Here is a 22,167-nt window from a genome sequence, read left to right as displayed (position 1 = left end):
TCCACCTGGCGCCTCAGTTGGACCAGCGTTCGTGCTGGACGTGCGGACCGCGTGAGACGACGCTTCATCCAGTCCCAAACATGCTCAATGGGGGACAGATCCGGAGATCTTGCTGGCCAGGGTAGTTGACTTACACCTTCTAGAACACGTTGGGTGGCACGGGATACATGCGGACGTGGATTGTCCTGTTGGAACAGCAAGTTCCCTTGCCGGTCTAGGAATGGTAGAACGATGGGTTCGATGACGGTTTGGATGTACCGTGCACTATTCAGTGTCCCCTCGACGATCACCAGTGGTGTACGGCCAGTGTAGGAGACCGCTCCCCACACCATGGTGCCGGGTGTTGGCCCTGTGTGTCTCGGTCGTATGCAGTCCTGATTGTGGCGCTCACCTGCACGGCGCCAAACACGCATACGACCATCATTGGCACCAAGGCAGAAGCGACTCTCATCGCTGAAGACGACACGTCTCCATTCGTCCCTCCATTCACGCCTGTCGCGACACCACTGGAGGCGGGCTGCACGATGTTGGGGCGTGAGCGGAAGACGACATAACGGTGTGCGGGACCGTAGCCCAGCTTCATGGAGACGGTTGCGAATGGTCCTCGCCGATACCCCAGGAGCAACAGTGTCCCTAATTTGCTGGGAAGTGGCGGTGCGGTCCCCTACGGCACTGCGTAGGATCCTACGGTCTTGGCGTGCATCCGTGCGTCGCTGCGGTCCGGTCCCAGGTCGACGGTCACGTGCACCTTCCGCCAACCACTGGCGACAACATCGATGTACTGTGGAGACCTCACGCCCCACGTGTTGAGCAATTCGGCGGTACGTCCACCCGGCCTCCTGCATGCCCACTATACGCCCTCGCTCAAAGTCCGTCAACTGCACATACTGTTCACGTCCACGCTGTCGCGGCATGCTACCAGTGTTAAAGACTGCGATGGAGCTCCGTATGCCACGGCAAACTGGCTGACACTGACGGCGGCGGTGCACAAATGCTGCGCAGCTAGCGCCATTCGACGGCCAACACCGCGGTTCCTGGTGTGTCCGCTGTGCCGTGCGTTTGATCATTGCTTGTACAGCCCTCTCGCAGTGTCCGGAGCAAGTATGGTGGGTCTGACACACTGGTGTCAATGTGTTCTTTTTTCCATTTCCAGGAGTGTAGTTCCTCAATCACTAACAGTAGTAAACTGAATTCCATCTAAACAGGCCCTGGAAGGTCCAACAGTATCAACAGACCACCATGTCATCCTCAGCTGATAGGCGTCACTGGGGCCAGATATGGAGGGGCATGTGGTCAGCACACCGCTACTTCTCAGACAGGTAGCTCCTCAATTGTCCTCACACGGGCTGAATGCACCCCCCTTGCCAACAGTGCTCAGTAGATACAGTCAGCTTACCATCGAAGTGTTAGCCAAGCTCGACAGTTGAGAAAGGATAATGCTTTCGAATATCTTACTAAAACTGGGAATTAATGATATTGGTCTATAATTGGAGACTTCTTCCTTACTTCCCTTTTTATACACTGGTTTCACTACAGTCATTTTTAGAACCGTTGGATACATGTTTTCTCTAATGCTGCAATTAATCAGGTGAGTAAGAGGTTTAGAAATTTCTTTTAAGCATGCTTTAGTAATAACACTGGATACGCCATCCCATCCAGATGAAAATTTTTTCTTTAGCATATATATTGCCCTGCGAACCTCCTGCTCATTCACCTCCACAAATTCAAATTCGGTACACTGGGTGAGGTGGCATCGGATCTCTATCTGTGAATCTGTAATATGCATTGATTGTTCACCAGAAATGTAGTAGTTATTAAAAATATTACATATCGTATCTGGGTTTTTTATAATGTTACCATCATGTCTTATGCTGAGTGGTTCGATGTTCATCTTGTTGGGACCTTTTCGGTATTTGTCAATCAGCTTCCAAGATGCTTTGCTTATGTTGTCAGACTGTTCTATTGTTTTGCTGTTAATCTGCTTCCTTAGATTGACAATTTCAGTTTTAAAAGTTTGCTTGGCCCTATTGTATTTTTCCTTGAAAACCTGCATATTAGTAGCTTTATAAAGCTGGTTTAGATCATGCACTTGCTGCCAGAGCCTAATCAGATTTGTTGGGAGTTTTAGTCTAGGATTACTTCCATTTTGACAGTGTTTAACTACCTTCTGGATTTCTCTGACTGGACAACTATATTCATAATGATGCAATAAATTGAGTAGAATTCATTCCATTTCTCATCCGACCTTTTTACCTGGTACACAGAATCCCATTTCTCATTCGCTAGTTTGTCTTTAAAAGCATTAATATGTGAGGTATTCAGCATTCGTTTCTGTAGCACAATTTTTGTTATTTCAGGCACAACTGAATTTTTGTATTCTATCACCTGACAGAATTGGTCAGAATAAAGAAAATCTAAGTTACTGTAATTTACCTTATCTATAACATCTTTGTTGATTATAGCATAATCTATTCTAGTGGAACATGTGTCTGTCACTCTGGTGTCAGAGTTCACTATATTTACAAGGTTGCATGAGGTCAGTACATCACTGAGTTTCAAGTTTACTATACTATTTGAGTTTGCATCTATATTAAAGTCACCTAATATAGTAAGGTCATTAGAACCAGCCTGACCAGCAACACTACTAAGTTTATCCATAAACGGCATTACATCAGCATTTGGTGGCCTATACACTCCAATCACTTTATGCTTTGGTAACTTAAGATCATTACTGTGGAGTACAATACCTGTCATTTCAATTGATCCTTCTTTGGTGTGGTGTTCAAGAAAGGAAATTTTTTTAGCTTCTACATCCTTATTAACATAAATTGCCACACCACCACCTTTATGGTTTTGCCTACAATAACTACTTGCTAGTAAGTAACCTTCTAATCTATAGTATATTATTTCACTGCATTTTAGACCATGTTCCATTATTACTAGTACATGTGGCAAGTGTTCCTCTATGAATATTTGTAGAATGTCTAGTTTGTTTCTGAGATATTGCACATTTAAGTGCATTAACTTTAAGGGTGTTATCCCTTCTTGTTTAATTACCATTTTGCACGAATCAAAATTGTTTGAGTTACACTTTTTACGATATTTTTGCATACACTGGTTTTTTGGAACTGACCTGCAATGACTGAGCACTTACTTCACAGCATGGCATTTCTTTGTGTGTACGGGACTCAGTCATATCCGAAATACATCCCTGAAAACTATTATTATGGTCCTTTATTCTAAAAAAGTCTCACTGTTGTAGCCCAGAGCAACTGGAGCTTTCTCCACACTGTCTTTCTCCCACAGTTTGCTTATGTGGGAAACTAGCTTGGCCTTCCCTTTCCTGTTTAAGTGGAATCTGTGTTTTGTATGTTCATCGCGACTCGTCTTACTTAAGTCAGTTTCTTTAGCTCGGAATTGTAGTGTCAAATCTCTTTGTTTACACATGACCACAGTGCTAAATCATGTCGCACAGGCACGTTTGTGATGACAATGTTCGTTTGAAATAGTTTTGGTAATATGTTACAGAAGCCTCGCAGGGCTGTCTTGCTTTTGTTTTTGTATACGTCGTTGCCACTGCCAATCAAAGTTATGGTTTTCAAAATATAAAACACAAATGTTCTTTTATAACAGTATGAGTGGAGTGTGAAATAGATCAGTTTTAAACGGACAAAATAGTTCAAAACACTGCATAGTCAGTATGCACTGAGGAAGGAATCTTTGAAGAAGTAAAAAGTGAACTTTAATCATGACTCTTGCATTCATAAAATATATCTTTAGAACTGCTATTGACACAAAGAATTTCCAGATTTTGAATTAAAAAAAAAGTACAACAGGCAAACCACACGAAAGTACACACTGACACTTCAAACACAATCATATTAACAAGAAAGTAAAACTGTTACTGTTACGGTTACCTTAAACTTTACATTTGTTTACCAGTGCCCAAAAGACTAAAAAGAAGTGCGACAGTTAATTTAAATGCTACTCAACTGCTTTACATTCGACAGTGACATCACAGTTTGAACATCTGTTAGCCAAATAGCAACATAACAACATGTTTAAGCACCCACAGCAGTGAAATTAGCGAGGCATCACTGTAGTAGAAGTGTCTGTATATATAATACAATCTATGCTAAGAGATAAGAGAGTACTGGATTACTTATGAGGCAACACTGGTTCATAAGATGATGCAATGAAAAACATTGTGTTGTCCAGCTAAAATAAATCAAATAGCGAATTCTGAATTCCATAATTTTAGCAGGAGCTCCCTTAAGATAGTAATTTTAGCCTAAAAATCGTAATAATTACACACAAATCTTAATACTTGGCATATCTGACTAGGCTAGTCAATAATACAAACTGAACAGTGAATAAGAGATAGAAAGATAGATAGATTGATTCATATTCGATGGATCAGGTTTGTGCAACAAATCATAATGATTTGGCACAAATCAGTTTACTTTCACATCACACACTAATTTGTAAGTTCCTACCTACTATCTTTTACACGTAACAATAATACAAATTCTTCTATGTAATTCAAGCAGTTGTCAACAAGAAACTTTTTCAGTTTGTTTTCAAATTCTACTTTCCGGTCTGTCAGACATTTTCTATTACAGGGCAAGTGATCAAAAATTTTGTTTGCAGCACTGTGTACTCCTTTTTGAGTGAAAGACCACATTAAAGTGGAGTAAAGATTTTTATTTTTTCTCCTGGTCTTGTAATTATGTAACCCATTCATTGTTCCTTTTGAATTGCAGTGGATTATTTACAACAAATGTCATGGGCGAATAAGTGTACCCTGTGAATCAGTAGTCAAAATGCCTACCTCCTTAAATAGATGTCTGTCTGCAAGATGATCATGGATGAGCACCACATACAATGGGCGTGCAGTAAGTAATGCAACACTTCTTTTCCCCCTCTCAGCCAAGTTTGGTTGAAAAATATGGAATTTGTTGTGGGACACCAGGGAATATTCCTGCTTCAGCTCCTATAGTTTCATGAAGTTCAAAGATACGGTGGTGCTATACGTAGCCTTTAAAGTGGTGTCTATAATGGAGGTACGTTCCAAACAAAGAGCTGTCACTGAGTTTCATAGTTTCATTTGGCAGAAAACCAGAGCACTGCAGACATTCATAGGTGCTTGCAAAATGTCTACAGAGACCTGACAGTGAACAAAAGCGTGGTGAGTTGTTGGACGAGGCATCTGTCATCATTGTAACAAGGTTGTGCACATGACACACTCATTTGCCACAAAAATGCAAACAAACTTCTCCTTCTTTATGACAACACAACCCACACAAATCTGTGCACCCTAGAAGAGCTCACAACACTTCATCGGACTGTTCTTCCTTATCGTCCCTACAGCGCAGATACCGCACCTTCTGACTGCCATCTGTTTGGCCCAATTAAGGATACACCCCACGACAAGCACTACGTGGATGATGGTGAGGTTATTGCTGCAAAAGATGTTGGCGCTGATGCAGACCAGTGTAGTGGTACAGGCCCTTCCGGTAAGATGGTGTAAGGTTGTCACACTGAACGGAGATTATATTAGAATGTGTTTTTCCAGTTTAAAGTCTGATCAATATGGACACCTATGTATTTTGAAGTTTCCACCCTAGTTATTATTTCCACACCATGTGTCACACCTATCACTGGTGTACTACCTCTAGAACTGCAGAACTGAATATGTTGGGTATTTCCGAAATTGAGAGTGAGACCATTCACAGAAAGCCATTCAATGATACTTTTAAGAACATTATCATTTTTCAGTTGCTGTGTGAGTGCGCTTGGATTAATTACAATGCTAGTGTCATCCGCAAAACAAAAGGAAGTCTGCTAGTTGTATATTTGGCAGGAGGTCATTTACATATATGAGGAACAGTAGTGGACCTAAGATTGGGCCCTGGGGAACTCCCTAACTGATTTCTCCTTAGTCAGGAGAATCTCCCGCGATTACACTGATTTAATTACTAAGTAAACTTTCTGCATTTTTTTGGTTAGAATGTCATTACGCATTGGTTGGCTATACCATAAATTCCACAAAACATTTTATCTAGGAGAATATTGTAAATCACATAGACAAATGCCTTAACAGGTCACAGAAAATACCAACCAATGCTATTTTGCTATTTATGCTTGTAAAATTTAGTGAATGAACATGTAAATGGCATTCTCAGTTCAGAAACTGTTCTGCAATTGAAAATGTGACTTACTGAGGATATTATAGTTGCTCCAGTGGAATACTATTCTAGAAAACATCACCTGGGCAAACATTTTGGAAAACAATGTCAATGGTGAGACAGGCCAATTGTTGCTGACATCTTTCCTATTGTTGTCATATTTCCTATTGCCTTTCTTATTATAAAGAGGTTTAACAATGGCATATTTCAAGCTCTTTGGAAAAATGCTCTGAATTAGCAATACACAACATATTATAGAAAAAACAGGGCTTATGATATGGAAAAACTTCTTTAGTAATCTGTTGGAAACATCATCAAATACGGATGAGCTTTCATTTTTGAGAGAATATATAATTTTTTTATTTTAAGAAAGAGAAGTTGGTGATACATTCATATGATTGAATGTTATGACATTCTACTGCAACTGCTCTCTTTCATTGTTTGTCCCTCTGTTTTCTATTGCATTTAAGAAATGATTATCAAACATATCTACTACTTGTGACTGATCCTTGAAGTGCAGTGACTACATAATAAAATCAGTGTTATGTTGTTTGATGGACAGAATTTGACTGTGAAAGAGTACTGTAAAAATTATACCACTGTCAAAACATTCTTAGTATACATGTTGACTTGCAGTATATGAACTGGTAAAATCATTTATTTCAACCTGATTATCATTTGTTTACTGATGCCAATACAAGAATTGGTCTTTTTTAACAGGGTGTCAGTCAAGAAATGCAAATTACTGGGAACTTGAAGAAAACTATTTTATAAGCAAACTATCTCAATGTACATAATGCTGAACACTGTAATTGTTAGTTTTAATGAAGATTTGTTGGTTTTTAAAAGAACTTCTTATTACACATAATACCTAGTAGTAGTTGTAAATGTTTTAAAAATTGAAAAATCTGCCCTTTTAAAAAAGACTGGCTAAGGATATGGAGAAACAATGGAAGACTGATAATTAACAATATTACAACATTTTATTACACTTTAAGTCATTCAGAATTACATACAAAGAAGAAGACTGATTAAAAGTTCAAAATATTGTAGTAAGTTACAAAAAATGTGCAATTAAATTGGCATTTACTGTTTATCAACTACTGTTTGCAGCATTATTACTTTTTGGCCAGTTAAAAAGTTCCTCTAAAATGCCTGTGTTCACGTGGAATTCTCTTTCTTCAAGTCTTCCATTTTTTCACTGTAACTGGAACTGTTCTTGAAGGGTACGTCAATGCTGATGCTGGAGGAAAGATTCATTCTTATATATAAAGAAGAATGTGTGGTTTATTAATACATTTATGTTATTGGATCCTGTGAGATATCCACATCCACCACGCGTGTAAACAAGGTCTAACAGACTGCTGACTGCAAAGTTAATTCTTTCAGTTCTAGGCTTGTTCCTTGTTTCTTCACAAAATGTGGTTTTCTTATAATGTTTTGTCCACTGGTTCTTGAGGTCTAGAATTTAAGATGTTTTGACTTCTGTTACTAAGAATTTGCCTACTTTGTCTGTACTTTGGATAATGTTGTCTATAATCTGACGGATACTGAAAATTCTGTCATATCAACAAGTCGTTTTGAGATAGTTCCAAACTCTTTGTCAGACTGTAGGGATAATATTCCTGCACTTTTTGGTAATGGCCAGAACCTGTAAGTGACTTCATATGGTCAAACAGAAAGGAACAGACTTTATTAGGGCTATCTTTACCATTTCCTTCACGGTAAACATAATATGAGTTAGACCCTCTTTTTATATCATGGATGCAAAAACATTCACTACAGGTTTCCTTAAATAAAACAGTTCCTGTACTGACACTTTCAGCAGACTGTTGTCTTGCACATAATAAAATAATACAGACAACATATTCATCTCCTCCGTTGCCTCTGATGCTCCATACTTGAGAGCTGAGTAAAATTTCTTACTTATATGCTGACATATCATCAACTCTGCAGTTTCTGTTCATTTTGCTACATCATTGAGAAATGGAGATTTAAGATTTAATTTCAGCTCTTCACTGGTACAACAGGTTTCAACCTGCGGTCATCCAAACTGATACTTGAAACAGTTTCACATTAAAATCTGCACTAAGATAATATACCTTTTCAGCAGTATAATGCATTTTTCACAAGGGGAATGACTGAATATGTTCATATGCTGCCTCATGAACAAAGATGATTCGAGGCTGTGTGTAACTCCCCTACCTCTCCTGTCCCTTGGGGTTTTCCCGGAGAGCTTAAGTTGTGTCATTCTTCATATTTGTTTCTCACTAATGTCAAAAACTGAACGGAAAGCTCTCATGCAAACCTCTTCATGTGATGCACCAACAAACACAAGATACAAAAAGCTAACATTGTGTTTCACCACAGGGTTATCCTCCTCTTTGTCCTTTTTTTCTTATCTCTGCTTGACATTTGAGAGTCTATTAATCCTTGAAGAAATAGTTCCTTCTCATCCTTATTAGAAATACTGTAAAAGTTTGTAAAAATGTCTAAGCAATTTTCCTCTCCAGTTCCTTTCAAACATTTCTTCTTACATCTTAAGAAAATAAATAAAATTTATTTCAGAATTATGAAAAGGATATTTATCACAACTGTTTCATTTTCGTTACTGATGATATTTGAGGTTATTTCATGATAACCAAACAGAACATATTAGGCTATTTATTTTTTGTTAATTTTCGCAACAATAGTTTCAATATAAAAGGAACATAATAGGTATGTGCTAAATACAATGGAAGATTAGCTTACCCGCAAGACAATTCAGGTTTTTTAAGCTTCAACTGGTTTCCCTTCAATCAAATTGGTTTTATTTTGTTACTTTTGTAACTAGAAGGATTTCCTCATCTCCCTCTTTTTTTACTTCTACAGTTTCACATGGAATACTTCCATTATATTACAGGATATAAGATTTTATAAATGAAGAAGAAATACTTAGACTACCTCCACAGAATAACAAACAACTGCTATTTCCTCTTCAGCTGTTTCCATGGCCAGCAGTTCATTTTTAAAATGGCATATGCCAGTGACAACCACCTATTTAAAAATAAGTATGAACTTTGTTTTCCTGTTTCTAGCCAACCAATAGCATTTACTGCTGCCCTTTTAAACACAAACTATTGACCTACCTCTTTATTAGGTAAGACATCCAAAACACTGAAACAGTAAAAATTATGACTTATGCCCTTTAAAAAAGATCAATTGAAATGTGAAGAGACTGCAAATGACACAGTGTTGTGTTCATCAATTAACAAACTGGTCAAATTATAACAAGACGCAAGACTCTTAAGAGTTGCAGCCATACTACAGAGGTAAAATCCAGGTCAGTAATCTTATAATGTGCATGAAATTTGTTTTCAAATGAGAAAGACAGTAAAGTTCTTGACCGTCCGAGCTATTTTATAGCAGCCAATCTTGCCCAACTAACACACACTCTTTGAAGTTGAGAAGTTACATTAACAATATACTACTACTACTACTACTACTACTACTACTACTACTAATAATAATAATAATAATAATAATAATAATAATATCCGGTTTTGGTTTACACATCCTTGCCTGTTCCAATTTCAAGTACATTGCAGCTTATCTTTGCATCTCTTCTTAGGACGCCCAACATTCCTTTTCCATCGGGGTGTATACTTCTGTATTATTTTAGGTTTTCTTCTGGCATCCTTTGAGTGTGTTCATGCCATTTATTTCTGTATGGCTCTATTTTCTGAATTATGATTTTGACACTTAGTTCTTTCCTTATTTCATTATTTTTTATTCAGTCTATGAAATCGTAACCAGCTAGAGGTCTTAGGAGTCTCATATCTGCTGCCTCAATCCTCATTTGAATGGCAGTTAAGAGGACAAGCCTCTGACCCATACATTAGAACTGGCACTGCCCTTACATTACAAAATTTCAGAACTGTCTCTTTTCCAACTTTCTTAAGGAGTGTGTGTTTATGGTACATACAAACTGCTGGAATTTTTGCACTCTGTATTCTTAATCATTGCGTGTGATATGCGAGACCTCACATCTTAGGTATTTTAAAATGTTTATTTCTTATAGTGGCTTATCACTAATTATTATTTTTGCTCTTACCATAGAATGTCATTATCTTAGTTTCACTTTCAGATATTGTCATATTATAATCATTTACTACCTTGTGCAAGAACCAAGTTGCTCTCTGTAATTTATCTTTTGAGTCCAATAAGATTATTTGATCATCTTCAAACACGAATGTATTTATAACTTGATTATTAAGCTTATAATGGTGCACTACTTTATTCTGCCATGTCTCTATGACTTCGTCTATGTATATGTTGAATAATGTGGGTGATAAAGGACACACTTGGCTCAGTTTTAGACAGGTGTTTCTTGCAAATGGATTTCGTTTTTGTACTAATGACAAAGGCGATAAATTACATAAAATAATGGACCACCACCTAACAATAATAGAATAACAAAACTGTAATTTAGTAAGAAATCTGTCATCATATGACACAATTATTATATACAAAAACCAGCATGAACACTGAAAATGCTTCACAAGTAAAAAGAAGAGAAATGATTATGGCACAATACAAACGGCCTATAATTTAGTTGCATTAGACAAACCACATTTTAAAGAATATAGAAGCAACTTTAATAAGAAATGACAGAAAACACAAAAAATGACAACACATTACAACCCACAGTTTTGCAGATCTATTCTGCCAGCATTGTTTTGGCTACTGCATAATATGCTAGAAGGATCCACAGTTGTAAGATGATGTTATATTGCACATAATGAAATTTTCCCATTAAATTTGACTTCAAGGGTAAGGAATCGCAGTCGTCACTCTTTAATAGACCGAAGTTCCCACAAACTTGAGTCTCCCATGAAGATAGAATTTCAAGTAAACATGTAGTGTGTACTAATGTTTCCAAGGTCATATGACCACAAATATTTATCAAGATTATGAAATGATGAAGTAAAGGAGACAAACTGCTCAATCTCAGCAACATATTACTACAGTTGGCGATACTTTTTTTTTTTTTTTTTTTTTTTGTGGTTTTAGGGCGCACAACTTCAATGGTCATTAGCACCCAGACTACGTTAGGAATGCACCGCGAGTCACAAGTTTAAAACAGCAACGAAACGCAAAACACGATGAAAGACAGACTGACAGGCATAGGATTAAAAAAACAGCATAATCAAATGTCCTTAGAGAGGGTTGTCAAGTTGATAAAATGAAGAACGCGAGCAGCTGCTCGTGGGTCATCTGCTAAAATGGCATCTAGAGTACATGGCAGGCCAAGATCAAGATGCAGTGTGTTAAAATCCGGACAGGACGTTAAAAAGTGGCGGACCGTCAGCAATTGCCCACATGGGCAGAACGGCGCCGGCGCAGCCGTCAGCAGATGGTGATGGCTGAACCGGCAGTGTCCAATTCGTAACCGGGCCAAAACTACCTCCTCTCGCCGAGAAGGGCGTGAGGAGGACGTCCAAGCCACGGGAAGATGTTTCAAGACCCGAAGCTTGTTGTCTGTAAGTGCAGCCCAAGCGATAAAATGCGCCGACAAATGACCCTGCTACAATCTGACGAAGGGACACAACAAGAAGCTGTCCGAGGCTGGAGGACCGCAGCCTTGGACGCGGCATCTGCAGCTTCGTTCCCAGGGATACCGACATGGCCAGGAACCACATAAAGCTAACCGGAGAACCGACGTCCACCAGCTGCTGAAGAGAGCGTTGGATCTGGTGCACGAAAGGGTGAACCGGGTACGGATCACTGAGGCTCTGGATGGCGCTCAGGGCATCGGAGCAGATGACATAAGCAGAATGTCGGTGGCGGCAGATGTAAAGAACAGCCTGGTAGAGGGCAAAGAGCTCAGCTGTGAAGAGCGAGCAATGGCCATGGAACCGGTACTTGAAACTTTGTGCCCCGACAATAAAAGAACACCCGACCCCGTCATTGGTCTTAGAGCCATCTGTATAAATGAAAGTCATGTTGATGAACTTCGAACGAAGTTCCAAAAAACGGGAGTGGTAGACCGAACCGGGGGTAACCTCTTTTGGGAGCGAGCTGAGGTCAAGGTGAACGCGGACCTGAGCCTGGAGCCAAGGTGGCGTGTGGCTCTCGCCCACTCGAAAGGTTGCAGGGAGTGAAAAATTAAGGTGTTGAAGGAGGCAACGAAAGCGAACTCCAGGGGGTAGCAGGGCAGAGACATACAACCCGTATTGACGGTCGAGAGAGTCGTCAAAAAAAGGAACGATAAGACGGGTGGTCGGACATTGCCAGTAGCCGACAGGCATACTGACAAAGCAGTATATCGCGCCGGTAGGTGAGTGGCAATTCACCAGCGTCAGCATGAAGACTCTCGACGGGACTAGTATAAAACGCTCCGATCGCAAGTCGTAAACCCCGATGTTGTACGGAGTTGAGGCGGCGTAAGATGGATGGCCGTGCAGAGGAGTATACGAAGCTCCCATAAACCAGCTTGTACCGGACGATCGACCAATATAGGCGAAGTAGGACGGTTCGATCCGCTCCCCACGACATACCACAGAGAACACGGAGGACATTTAGAGAACGGGTACAACGGGCAGCCAAATATGACATGTGGAGACCAGCTAAGTTTCCTGTCAAATGTAAGACCTAAAAATTTTGTTGTCTCCACGCCTGGGAGAGCAACGGGACCGAGTCGTAAGGACGGTGGGAGAAACACTTTGTAGCGCCAGAAGTTAATACATACCGCCTTCTCGGCAGAAAAACGGAAGCCATTGGCGACACTCCAGGAGTAAAGACGGTCAAGAGAACGCTGAAGACAGCGCTCCAGGAAACATGTACGCTGCGCGCTGCAATAGATGGTAAAATCGTCCACGAAAAGGGAGCCTGATACATCAGCTGGGAGGCAATCCATTATTGGATTGATCGCTATGGCGAAGAGAGCGACACTCAAAACTGAGCCCTGTGGCACCCCATTCTCCTGGTGAAAGGTGTCTGACAGGACAGAACCCACACGTACCCTGAACTGTCAATCCATTAAAAAGGAACGAATAAAAAGAGGGAGGCGACCGCGAAGGCCCCATGTATGCATGGTGCGGAGAATGCCCGCCCTCCAACAGGTGTCGTAAGCCTTCTCCAAATCAAAGAACACAGCCGCGGTCGGTCGCTTCCGCAAGAAGTTATTCATAATGAAGGTCGACAAGGTAACCAGATGGTAAACAGCAGAGCGGCGCCTACGAAATCCACATTGTACATTGGTAAATAGGCGTCGAGACTCGAGCAGCCAAACCAAACGAGAGTTAACCATTCACTCCATCACTTTACAGACACAGCTGGTAAGCGAGATGGGTCGATAACTGGAAGGCAAGTGCTTGTCCTTCCCCGGCTTAGGGATCGGGACAACAATAGACTCGCGCCAGCATGCGGGAACATGTCCCTCAATCCAGATGCGATTGTAAGTACGAAGAAGAAAACCTTTACCCGCAGGAGAAAGGTTCTTCAGCATCTGAATATGAATAGAATCAGGCCCTGGAGCGGAGGACCGTGACCGGCCAAGTGCGTTTTCGAGTTCCCGCATGGTGAATGGGGCATTATAACTTTCACGATTCGAGGAGCAGAAGTTAGGTGGCCTAGTCTCCTCTGCCTGTTTGCGGGGGAGGAAGGCAGGGTGGTAATGAGCGGAGCTCGAAACCTCTGCGAAAAAGCGGCCGAAGGCATTGGAGACATCCTCAGGGGCCACAAGGACGTCATTCGCGACCGTCAAGCCAGAAACTGGTGAGTGGACCTTAGTGCCAGATAGCCAGCGCAGGCTACCCCAGACAACAGAAGAAGGAGTAAAACTGTTGAAGGTGCTTGTGAAAGCAGCCCAGCTGGCTTTCTTGCTTTCTTTAATAATACGACGACACTGTGCACATAATCGTTTATAATTGATACAATTCGCCACTGTAGGGTGGCGTTTAAAGGTGCGTAAAGCACATCGATGAGCACGTAAAGCGTCTCTACATGCTGCGTCCACCAGGGGACCGGTACGCGATGTGGAGAAGAAGTAGGGTGAGGGATGGAATATTCACCAGCAGTGAGAATGACTTCCGTGAGGTGTGCGACCTGACGATCGCAGCTTGTGAAGGTTTGATCCTGAAAGGTCGCCTTGGAAGAGTAGAGCCCCCAGTCTGCTCTGGAGATGGTCCAACTAGATGAGCACGGAGAGGGGGTATGCTGCAGGAGATGGATAACACACGGGAAGTGGTCACTCGAATATGTATCAGAAAGTGCATACCACTCAAACCGGCGTCCAAGTTGGGTAGTACATATAGAGAGGTCTAAATGGGAATAGGTGTGAGATGTGTCCGAAAGAAAAGTAGGGTCGCCAGTATTGAGGCAGACAAGATTGAGCTGGTTGAAAAGGTCTGCTAACAGGGAGCCCCTCGGGCAGGATGCTGGAGAGCCCCAAAGGGGATGGTGGGCATTGAAGTCTCCAGTTAACAAAAATGGTGCAGGTAGCTGAGCAATAATTTGCATCATGTCTGCCCTGGTAACGGCAGACGACAATGGAGTGTAAACGGTACAAATGGAAAATGTAAAAGTGGGAAGAGTAATTCGGATGGCAACTGCCTGCAGGCCGGTGTGCAACGTGATGGGATCGTAGTAAATATCATCCCGGACCAGCAACATAACCCCTTCATGAGCCGGGATACCTACCACAGGGGGTAGGTCAAAACGCACAGAGGTGTAGTGTGCCAAGGCAATTTGATCGCATGGGCGTAGCTTCGTTTCCTGGAGGGCTACGACGAGCGGACGGTGCAAGCGGAGCAGCAACTTCAAGTCCTCTCGGTTGGAGCGAATGCTGCGAATATTCCAGTGAATAAGTGCCATCGTAAGAAGAAAAGGAAGATGAAAGAAGGGGTCACCTCAAAGGCCGCTGAGGGCCTGGCTTCAAGCGAGCACTGCCGCCGCTATCAGTAGGTGGACAGTCATCGTCCATTGGTTCTATAGGTTCATCGGCCATCTCGGGAGGATGGCCGGGAGGGGGAGATTCCTCCGCCGGTGAACGGCCAGATGTTCGGCTACCAGTGGTGCGGCCAGGCGAAACGGATGACGGCCTGGGGCGCCAACCGCTGGGTGGCGCAGGAGAAGAAATGCGCCCTGGCGGAGAAGGAGAACTGTGCTTCCTATGAGCCTTCTTGGAAGGTTGTTTGGTGGAAGTACCGGTCGATAGCTGGGAGGTCGAGGTACATAGGAAGTCTGCACGGGACGGTTCCTTCTTGAAGGCCCGTGCATCTGACTTCTGGGTCTTCGTCTTAGCAGAAGCTGATGAAGGGGCTGGTGTCTGTGGGGTGATGGGAGGAAGAGGAAACGTCGACCGCGCGATCTTAGCACTGGCCGAACGGACGACCGTTGTGCTGAAGGTCAGATCGCATGTCTGGGTTGCCACCTCCCTGGTAGTCCGAGGAGAGGCGAGGACAGTACTGTATTTCCCCGCTGGGAGCAGCGTGGGCTTCCTATTAGCCAATAGCTTGCGAGCAGCCGAGGTGGACACTTTCTCTTTGACCTGAATTTCTTGGATACAGCATTCTTCCTTATAGACGGGACAGTTGCGGGAGGATGCTGCATGGTCACCCTGACAGTTCACACAACGAGGAGACGGAGGTGGACAGTCACCCTCATGGGTATCCCTGCCACAAGTGACACATTTAGCCGCATTGGAACAAGACTGGCGAGTGTGATTGAAACGCTGACACTGGTAGCAGCGCGTAGGTGTCGGGACATAGGGGCGAACAGAAATAACCTCGTAGCCCGCTTTGATGCGCGATGGCAGCTTAACACTATCAAAGGTCAAGAAAAGTGTCCGGGTCGGTACAAGGTCATTGTTGACCTTTTTCATGACCCTATGGACAGCCGTCACGCCCTGCTCAGCGAGGAAAGATTGAATCTCCTCGTCAGTCAATCCGTCGAGGGAGCTAGTATAGACTACACCACGAGACGAATTCAAAGTTCGGTGGGCCTCCACCCGGACAGGGAACGTGTACAGGAGTGTGGCCCAAAGCAGTTTTTGTGCCTGAAAGGCACTCTCAGTTTCTAGTAATAAGGTACCGTTACGCAACCTGGTACAAGATTTGACAGATCCAGCTATGGCATCTACGCCCTTCTGGATAACGAAACGGTTGACAGAGGAAAAATCCTTTCCGTTCTCAGATCGAGAAATGACGAGGAACTGTGGGGTAGGTGGTAGTACTTTTGTCACTGGGGGCTGGTCATGTTTCCGTTTGTGGGCAGAAGTCGAGAGAGAAGAAGAGAAATCCATTGCGGAGGAATCCCCCATGATTGCCAGCGTCTCCGATGGCGCGCTCCTTCCTTATGGGGACCCTCTCAGAGGGCACTCCCGCCTTAGGTGAATGTTTACACCTCAGGTCACACCTCCCGAGAAACAGACGGAGGGATCAATTGGCATGGTCAGAAGGTATCAGCTCAGGCAATCACCTCTCCCTGGGCCTGGCCTTTACCAGGGGGTACGTGCGTGCCTTACTTGTCTACCCAGGGCGGGGAATTACGCGTTACCCCGTCACCGGCTACGCGTGCGAACGCGTGGGTCAGCCTTCAGGCGCGCACAGGGAGGAAGGAAGAAGAGGAAAAGGAAGAGAGAGAGGACAGACTGACTCAAACGCCGAAGTGGAGACCAGAGAAGGCAAGGAGAAGAAGGCAAGGGAAAGAGTAAGGAAGACAGTGAGATGGAGAAGAACAAAGAAAGGAACCAATCAAAGACGGAAGAAACGAGAAGTGAAAAACCAAAAAGACCACAAACATAGGTCGTGGGACCGTCCGTCTCCGGACGCAGGCGCTAACTACCCCCTTGAGGGGGCTGGACTCCTTTTAGTCGCCTCTTATGACAGGCAGGAAGACCTCGGGCCTATTCTAACCCCCGGACCCGCAGGGGGTATATGTCATTGTCTCTTTCCCCCAAAGGGTTAATTTTACAACCATAGTAGTTACAAGAATGATGTCGAGGTCAATTTGATGTCTGAACCATGGAGCAATATCACCATTTTTCACATCTGCAGAGCATTGCTAAAGGCATCATTATGTTAAGTGTCAGAAAAATTTCATAGGACAACCCAGGGATTGAGCAGTGGATATCTGAAAGTCTGCTAAAGTCATGATTCAAGGTTCGAGTTTCGGTCCAACACACAGTCTTAAATCTGCCAGGAAGATTCGCCTGAGAGTGTAATCTCACATGCCATGGAACCACACAGCCATGCAGACACAGAATAATTATTTCAGTTGGTACATATGTTGTTTCTGTAAATGCTTGTAGTTCAGAGAGATGGTCAATGACTTATAATGCATAAATATTACTCATTAACACAGCTTTCTGCTGTTCACTCTAATGACAACTGAAATGTCCTTTTCTACATTAGCTATGGTCCACAAGTATTGTGGCAGTCAGTTTTAAATGTATGTCTAAAGACAAGTATTGTGGCAGTCTGTTTTAACCGCGTGTCTAAAGAGAAGATGGGAGCTACTTTGTGATGTTTATATCTGCCACATGTATCCTCCACTCAACAAAACTAGTCTTGAGACAATGACTGGATTTTTACGACGACCGTCCTAATACATCCTAATACTAGACATGGTTGTGTAACTGTTCCAAATAAATGTGTTTTTTTTTTCTAAAGGAGGAACCGTGTGGCCTTGTTTCTTTAAAGCCATAGCAAAATATATAAAAACTGGAAATTACAAGGCACTAAAACTTCTTGCTTAAAGATATATTGATGTATTCTAGAATTTTCAGCATACAACTTAGCATAAAAGGAGACACTCTCACTCACTCACTCACTCATTTTTAGGTTTTCTCCACAACACTTAAAATGAATAGTTTTTAAATAATATCTCCAAATATGAGCCTAAGAGCACCTTTGAATGAATATCTAAATACAATCTCCTACAAGGGTCACTTTTGTGTGAATTTCCAACAAAACAGAAATTATAACATAAAAAGAATCTAGAGGTAAGAAATCAGCACCCTTCACAAATGTGGCTTGTGCATCGATTTCTTTGGTTCTGAAAATAATGAGAATAGCAGTACCCACTTCCTTCTAGCTGGATGACAAAAATCATATGCAAGCTGGCATTTCGTCATAGACACCATGTCTGTTTCAACTATTTATTACAAAATCATAGGGAAAAAAGCCAATATTAATATATGTGGTTGGATTAAAATGTCCTACATTGCAGACCAATTTTAGAATAACAGAATGCATGAATTCTGATTAGCATTCTTGCACTATGTCACTACATAATCTTTGTGTTTTGTTTTAGTTAACAAGTTAAATAATTAACAGTACCTTCTGCCGCCATATCAGCTGAAAAGATGTATTCCCTTGCTAATAGCCAAAGCAGTAACTTTATTTGATATGCCTCAGTGGTAACATGCATCATCATGTTTGCCAAGAGACACAGGTGCTTATTAAAATAGGAACCTAAAAATGTAGCATCTATTTTTTGCAAAATCAGCATCCTTTTTTCTAAATGATTAGATGCAAAAAATCTGAAAGTTTGCCACGCTGTAAGCCTGAAGATTAGAAAGTAAAACAGTAATTGGAGATAAAATAACAATGAAAGAGAATAAACAGGTTTTATTCTCTATTAAAGATTTTTGAGTGGAATATTTGCTGCTGCAAAAACTTCAACAGTATTCCTCCAGAACAGTCTTTGCTTTAGCTGCCACCAAATTATTGTTTCTGTTGAGAAGCAGCAGCATTTTCTCACCAGTGAACACAGTGCTTTCTGATTTAAGGTCTCTCTCTCTCTCTCTCTCTCTCTCTCTCTCTCTCTCTCTCTCTCTCTCTCTCTCTCTCTCTCCCCCCCCCCCCCAAAGTTCAATAATTACAATATCTGCGGAAGGCTGATTTCAAATCTGTAGTATATTAGCCCTGATTAGCATATTACAGAGCCCTTTTGTGAGCTGTGAGATCCGTATTTTGACAACACCATGGATTGTACTGACAATGTAGAGTGAAAGTGGAAGTACAACTGAAAATAACTCCTTACAGGAATACTCTCTGTGTGGTCACTACAGTGCAAATAACGTAGCAGGCAGTTGTGAATGTAAATAAATGACAACTTCGAATGCCCGATAATTGAGGAGTAGGAGGGGGGGGGGGGGGGGGGGGGGGGGGGGAAGCCCTGCTTCCCTCTTACAGGTCAGCCAGCCTACAACAATGTTCCATTGTTCTGCAAAAGGAGAATTCACATGAGTTGCTGATCCCTTCTGGTGTCATGAGAGTCGTACTCTAACCCTGTGATGGACCAGGGTTAGTCTCATCACTCATTTCAAAGAAAAGAAAATAGTGAGCTAGATACAACAGAAAGTAAAGTGCTGTGCACAAAGCATATGGTAACAGCTATCTCACAATCACTTGCTGAGGTCAGCTGTGGCATAAACAAGGTAGTTCAGATCCAAATTCTACCAGTATCATATGTAACCATAGTTCAAAAGACATCCAAAACCTAAAACTGCCGTGTTACAGTGTCCACAATTTTCTGTAATACCAACTTTGACCAGCAGACAAATGTAAGCATTTCTTTGTTCTAAGACGTTTAGCGCCATAGTCGAATCCTGCATTGCCATATGTTGCATGAATCTTTTACCATTGTTCGACATGGGACCAGAGTGTAACTTATGAGAGCACTGATACAGTATTCCATTTGTGCGTGGGTGTGCTCTTTATTTTGCAAACACATTCTTATGTACATCCTCTTTCCAAGCTGAGCTTCACCAGATGTGCAATATCAGTAAAATCAGTTACTCTTTCGTATATTATATGCAGAAAATAAAGCTACTTCAAACTATCCCTGATGAAATACCTCATCTGGATACAATTTGCTGTGAAATAGCATTCATCTCACAAATCCGAATTTTGAGACGGAATTTGTGTTTATCACAAATGAGAAGTTTTTAAGTTCCTACATGTTGTGGGATGGACTTATGGTGTGAGTGAAAATCAATTAAGAGGCGGAAGACAAAGTTGTGGTGGCAATTCACTTTTTACACCCAGTCCTGGCTCATAGGAACAAACCACCCAACAATTTTCTGTGAATATTTCAGAGTACGTGGTACCACCTGAACATTGTTACCTTTAATCTTTCGAGGGTATTTCCGGATTCACGGCATCACTTACATGGCACTAATGTTCATACTTTCTAGTGGACTATTTGAACCATAATCAGGCCAGTCCCACAAGAATTGTGAAATTTAATGAGATTTTGTTTCTTTCATCCAGTGTGCAATTGTGGCTCAGATATTCGATATATGATCAGATGACATCTGTGATGAGCCTTGTCGAATTACCCCATTCACTGAGTTGATAGGGAAACTATGTAACCGACAGGGCAGAAGTCCTAGGCTGTACACACTTTGCTACAATGTATTATCTGTTCTTTCTTTACTTAGGTTTCTTTTTGATACCTTATCAATATATATGTGCAATGGTGCTTCATTTATATTTTTTGCAGATACTCATAAACAAGAGGAAAAGTCTAAGACACTGTCAGAAAGAAACAAAGCATTTTGCCACAATATGCAAAAGTGATCGAGGCATGGCTTCACAGTCATTCAGAACACTATACAAATATGAAACATTTTTCATTCTCACTACAGTTGAGTAAAACTGGTGAACTGTTTAAACAAATTTCCAAATCACAAAACCAAAGAGCATCCAGAATACGTAATACCATCATAACTGAAAACAACACTAACAATCTTTAAAATGTAGACAGGAAGCAACAAATATTCCCTTCATACATTACTTGTTTGTCACTATACAAAGAAAAGAATTTCCAGTTTGTAAAATTTACTAGCCAGTAGTACAGAATCACACAAGAAAGCACAGGAGCTCACACAATATGGTACTGAAAATTTCTCATGACAACTCAAAATTGATGGGTAAAACTGAATACCAGTTAAACATGACTGATACAGAATAATCTTCCTGAAGTAGTTTACTTTGAATGTGCTATTAACTGTTGTAATGTTTATGAAAAATATGAATACTGAATGATGACTGGAATGCAAAATTTCAGAACTAGTTAACTCACAATTTTATGTTTGTATACTGTTGCTTATTATGACCAATTAATTTTATATGTGGTGTCTGTTCTTTTGGACATGTCCAAAAAGAACACACCATTTTGATCCTGCAGCTTTTATAATTTTAGATGCTCAACCAAAGTTGATGCACATTCAAACCCACCAATTTTGTATTTTTCACTTGTTTCTCACTGTACTTTAATGATCTTGGATACAAGTTCACTTTGTATTTATGAGCAGACATTATGTGTTGCAAATGTAGTTATATATGATGATCTTACCTGGCAACAACAAAGAAAGTGATGGATCAGTGTACATTTGCGTAAATTTAGAACAAATGTATATTATAACTCCTTCAGTTTCAAGGTATTTAAATCCATAACTTGTTTCAGCAAGTTTTCCGATGAGGTCTAATGCATTTAATTGCATCAGGGGATCCTCTTGTTTAACTTCAGTGATCAGTTCTGGTAATAGACCACACATTACACACTCCACGAAACCTTCTTCAGATGTTAAAGCAATTCCCACGATCACCTGAGGTTAGAACATAATTATATAGGATAAAACAAAGTGTAATTATTATTCTGCTAAAATCTACAACTCTTCAAGATCAGTTACTACACAACTGAAAGGCAATGTAAGAAGTATTGAGGAAAAAACACATGGGAAAGAGCAGATGAGTTACTATGTAACAGTGTTAATTAACTTCCTGTGAAAGTACAAAATAAAGTGGCACAGTAGATATGAAGAATTTCCTGTGTCGAAGGATAAGTGTGATTGTCTACGGAACACTGAGCAATGATGTGACGTGTTAATAAAGGAGAAAGGAACAGGGGCAGAGTGATAACTGGGCACAGGACAATGAGAGAGACATGATTAGAGGGAAGGGGGGAGGGGATGGTGGGTGGGGGA

The 22,167-nt window shown here is 41.5% G+C and overlaps 1 protein-coding gene across 1 annotated transcript in view; it reads right to left on the bottom strand.

The window, feature by feature from the left end:
- LOC124721581 (26S proteasome non-ATPase regulatory subunit 5-like) overlaps window positions 1-22,167 on the bottom strand; it is a 197,084-nt gene that overhangs the window by 105,310 nt on the left and 69,607 nt on the right. The window contains exon 4 of the mRNA XM_047246625.1: window positions 21,537-21,789. Within this exon, the coding sequence (XP_047102581.1) occupies window positions 21,537-21,789 (253 nt within the window). The remainder of the gene's footprint in view (window positions 1-21,536; window positions 21,790-22,167) is intronic.

Source organism: Schistocerca piceifrons, chromosome X (assembly GCF_021461385.2).
Source record: "Schistocerca piceifrons isolate TAMUIC-IGC-003096 chromosome X, iqSchPice1.1, whole genome shotgun sequence".
NCBI classification, from domain to species: Eukaryota; Metazoa; Arthropoda; class Insecta; order Orthoptera; family Acrididae; genus Schistocerca; species Schistocerca piceifrons.
The sequence above is the reverse complement of the archived record's forward strand: the minus strand, read 5'-3'. Positions and strand labels throughout refer to the sequence as shown.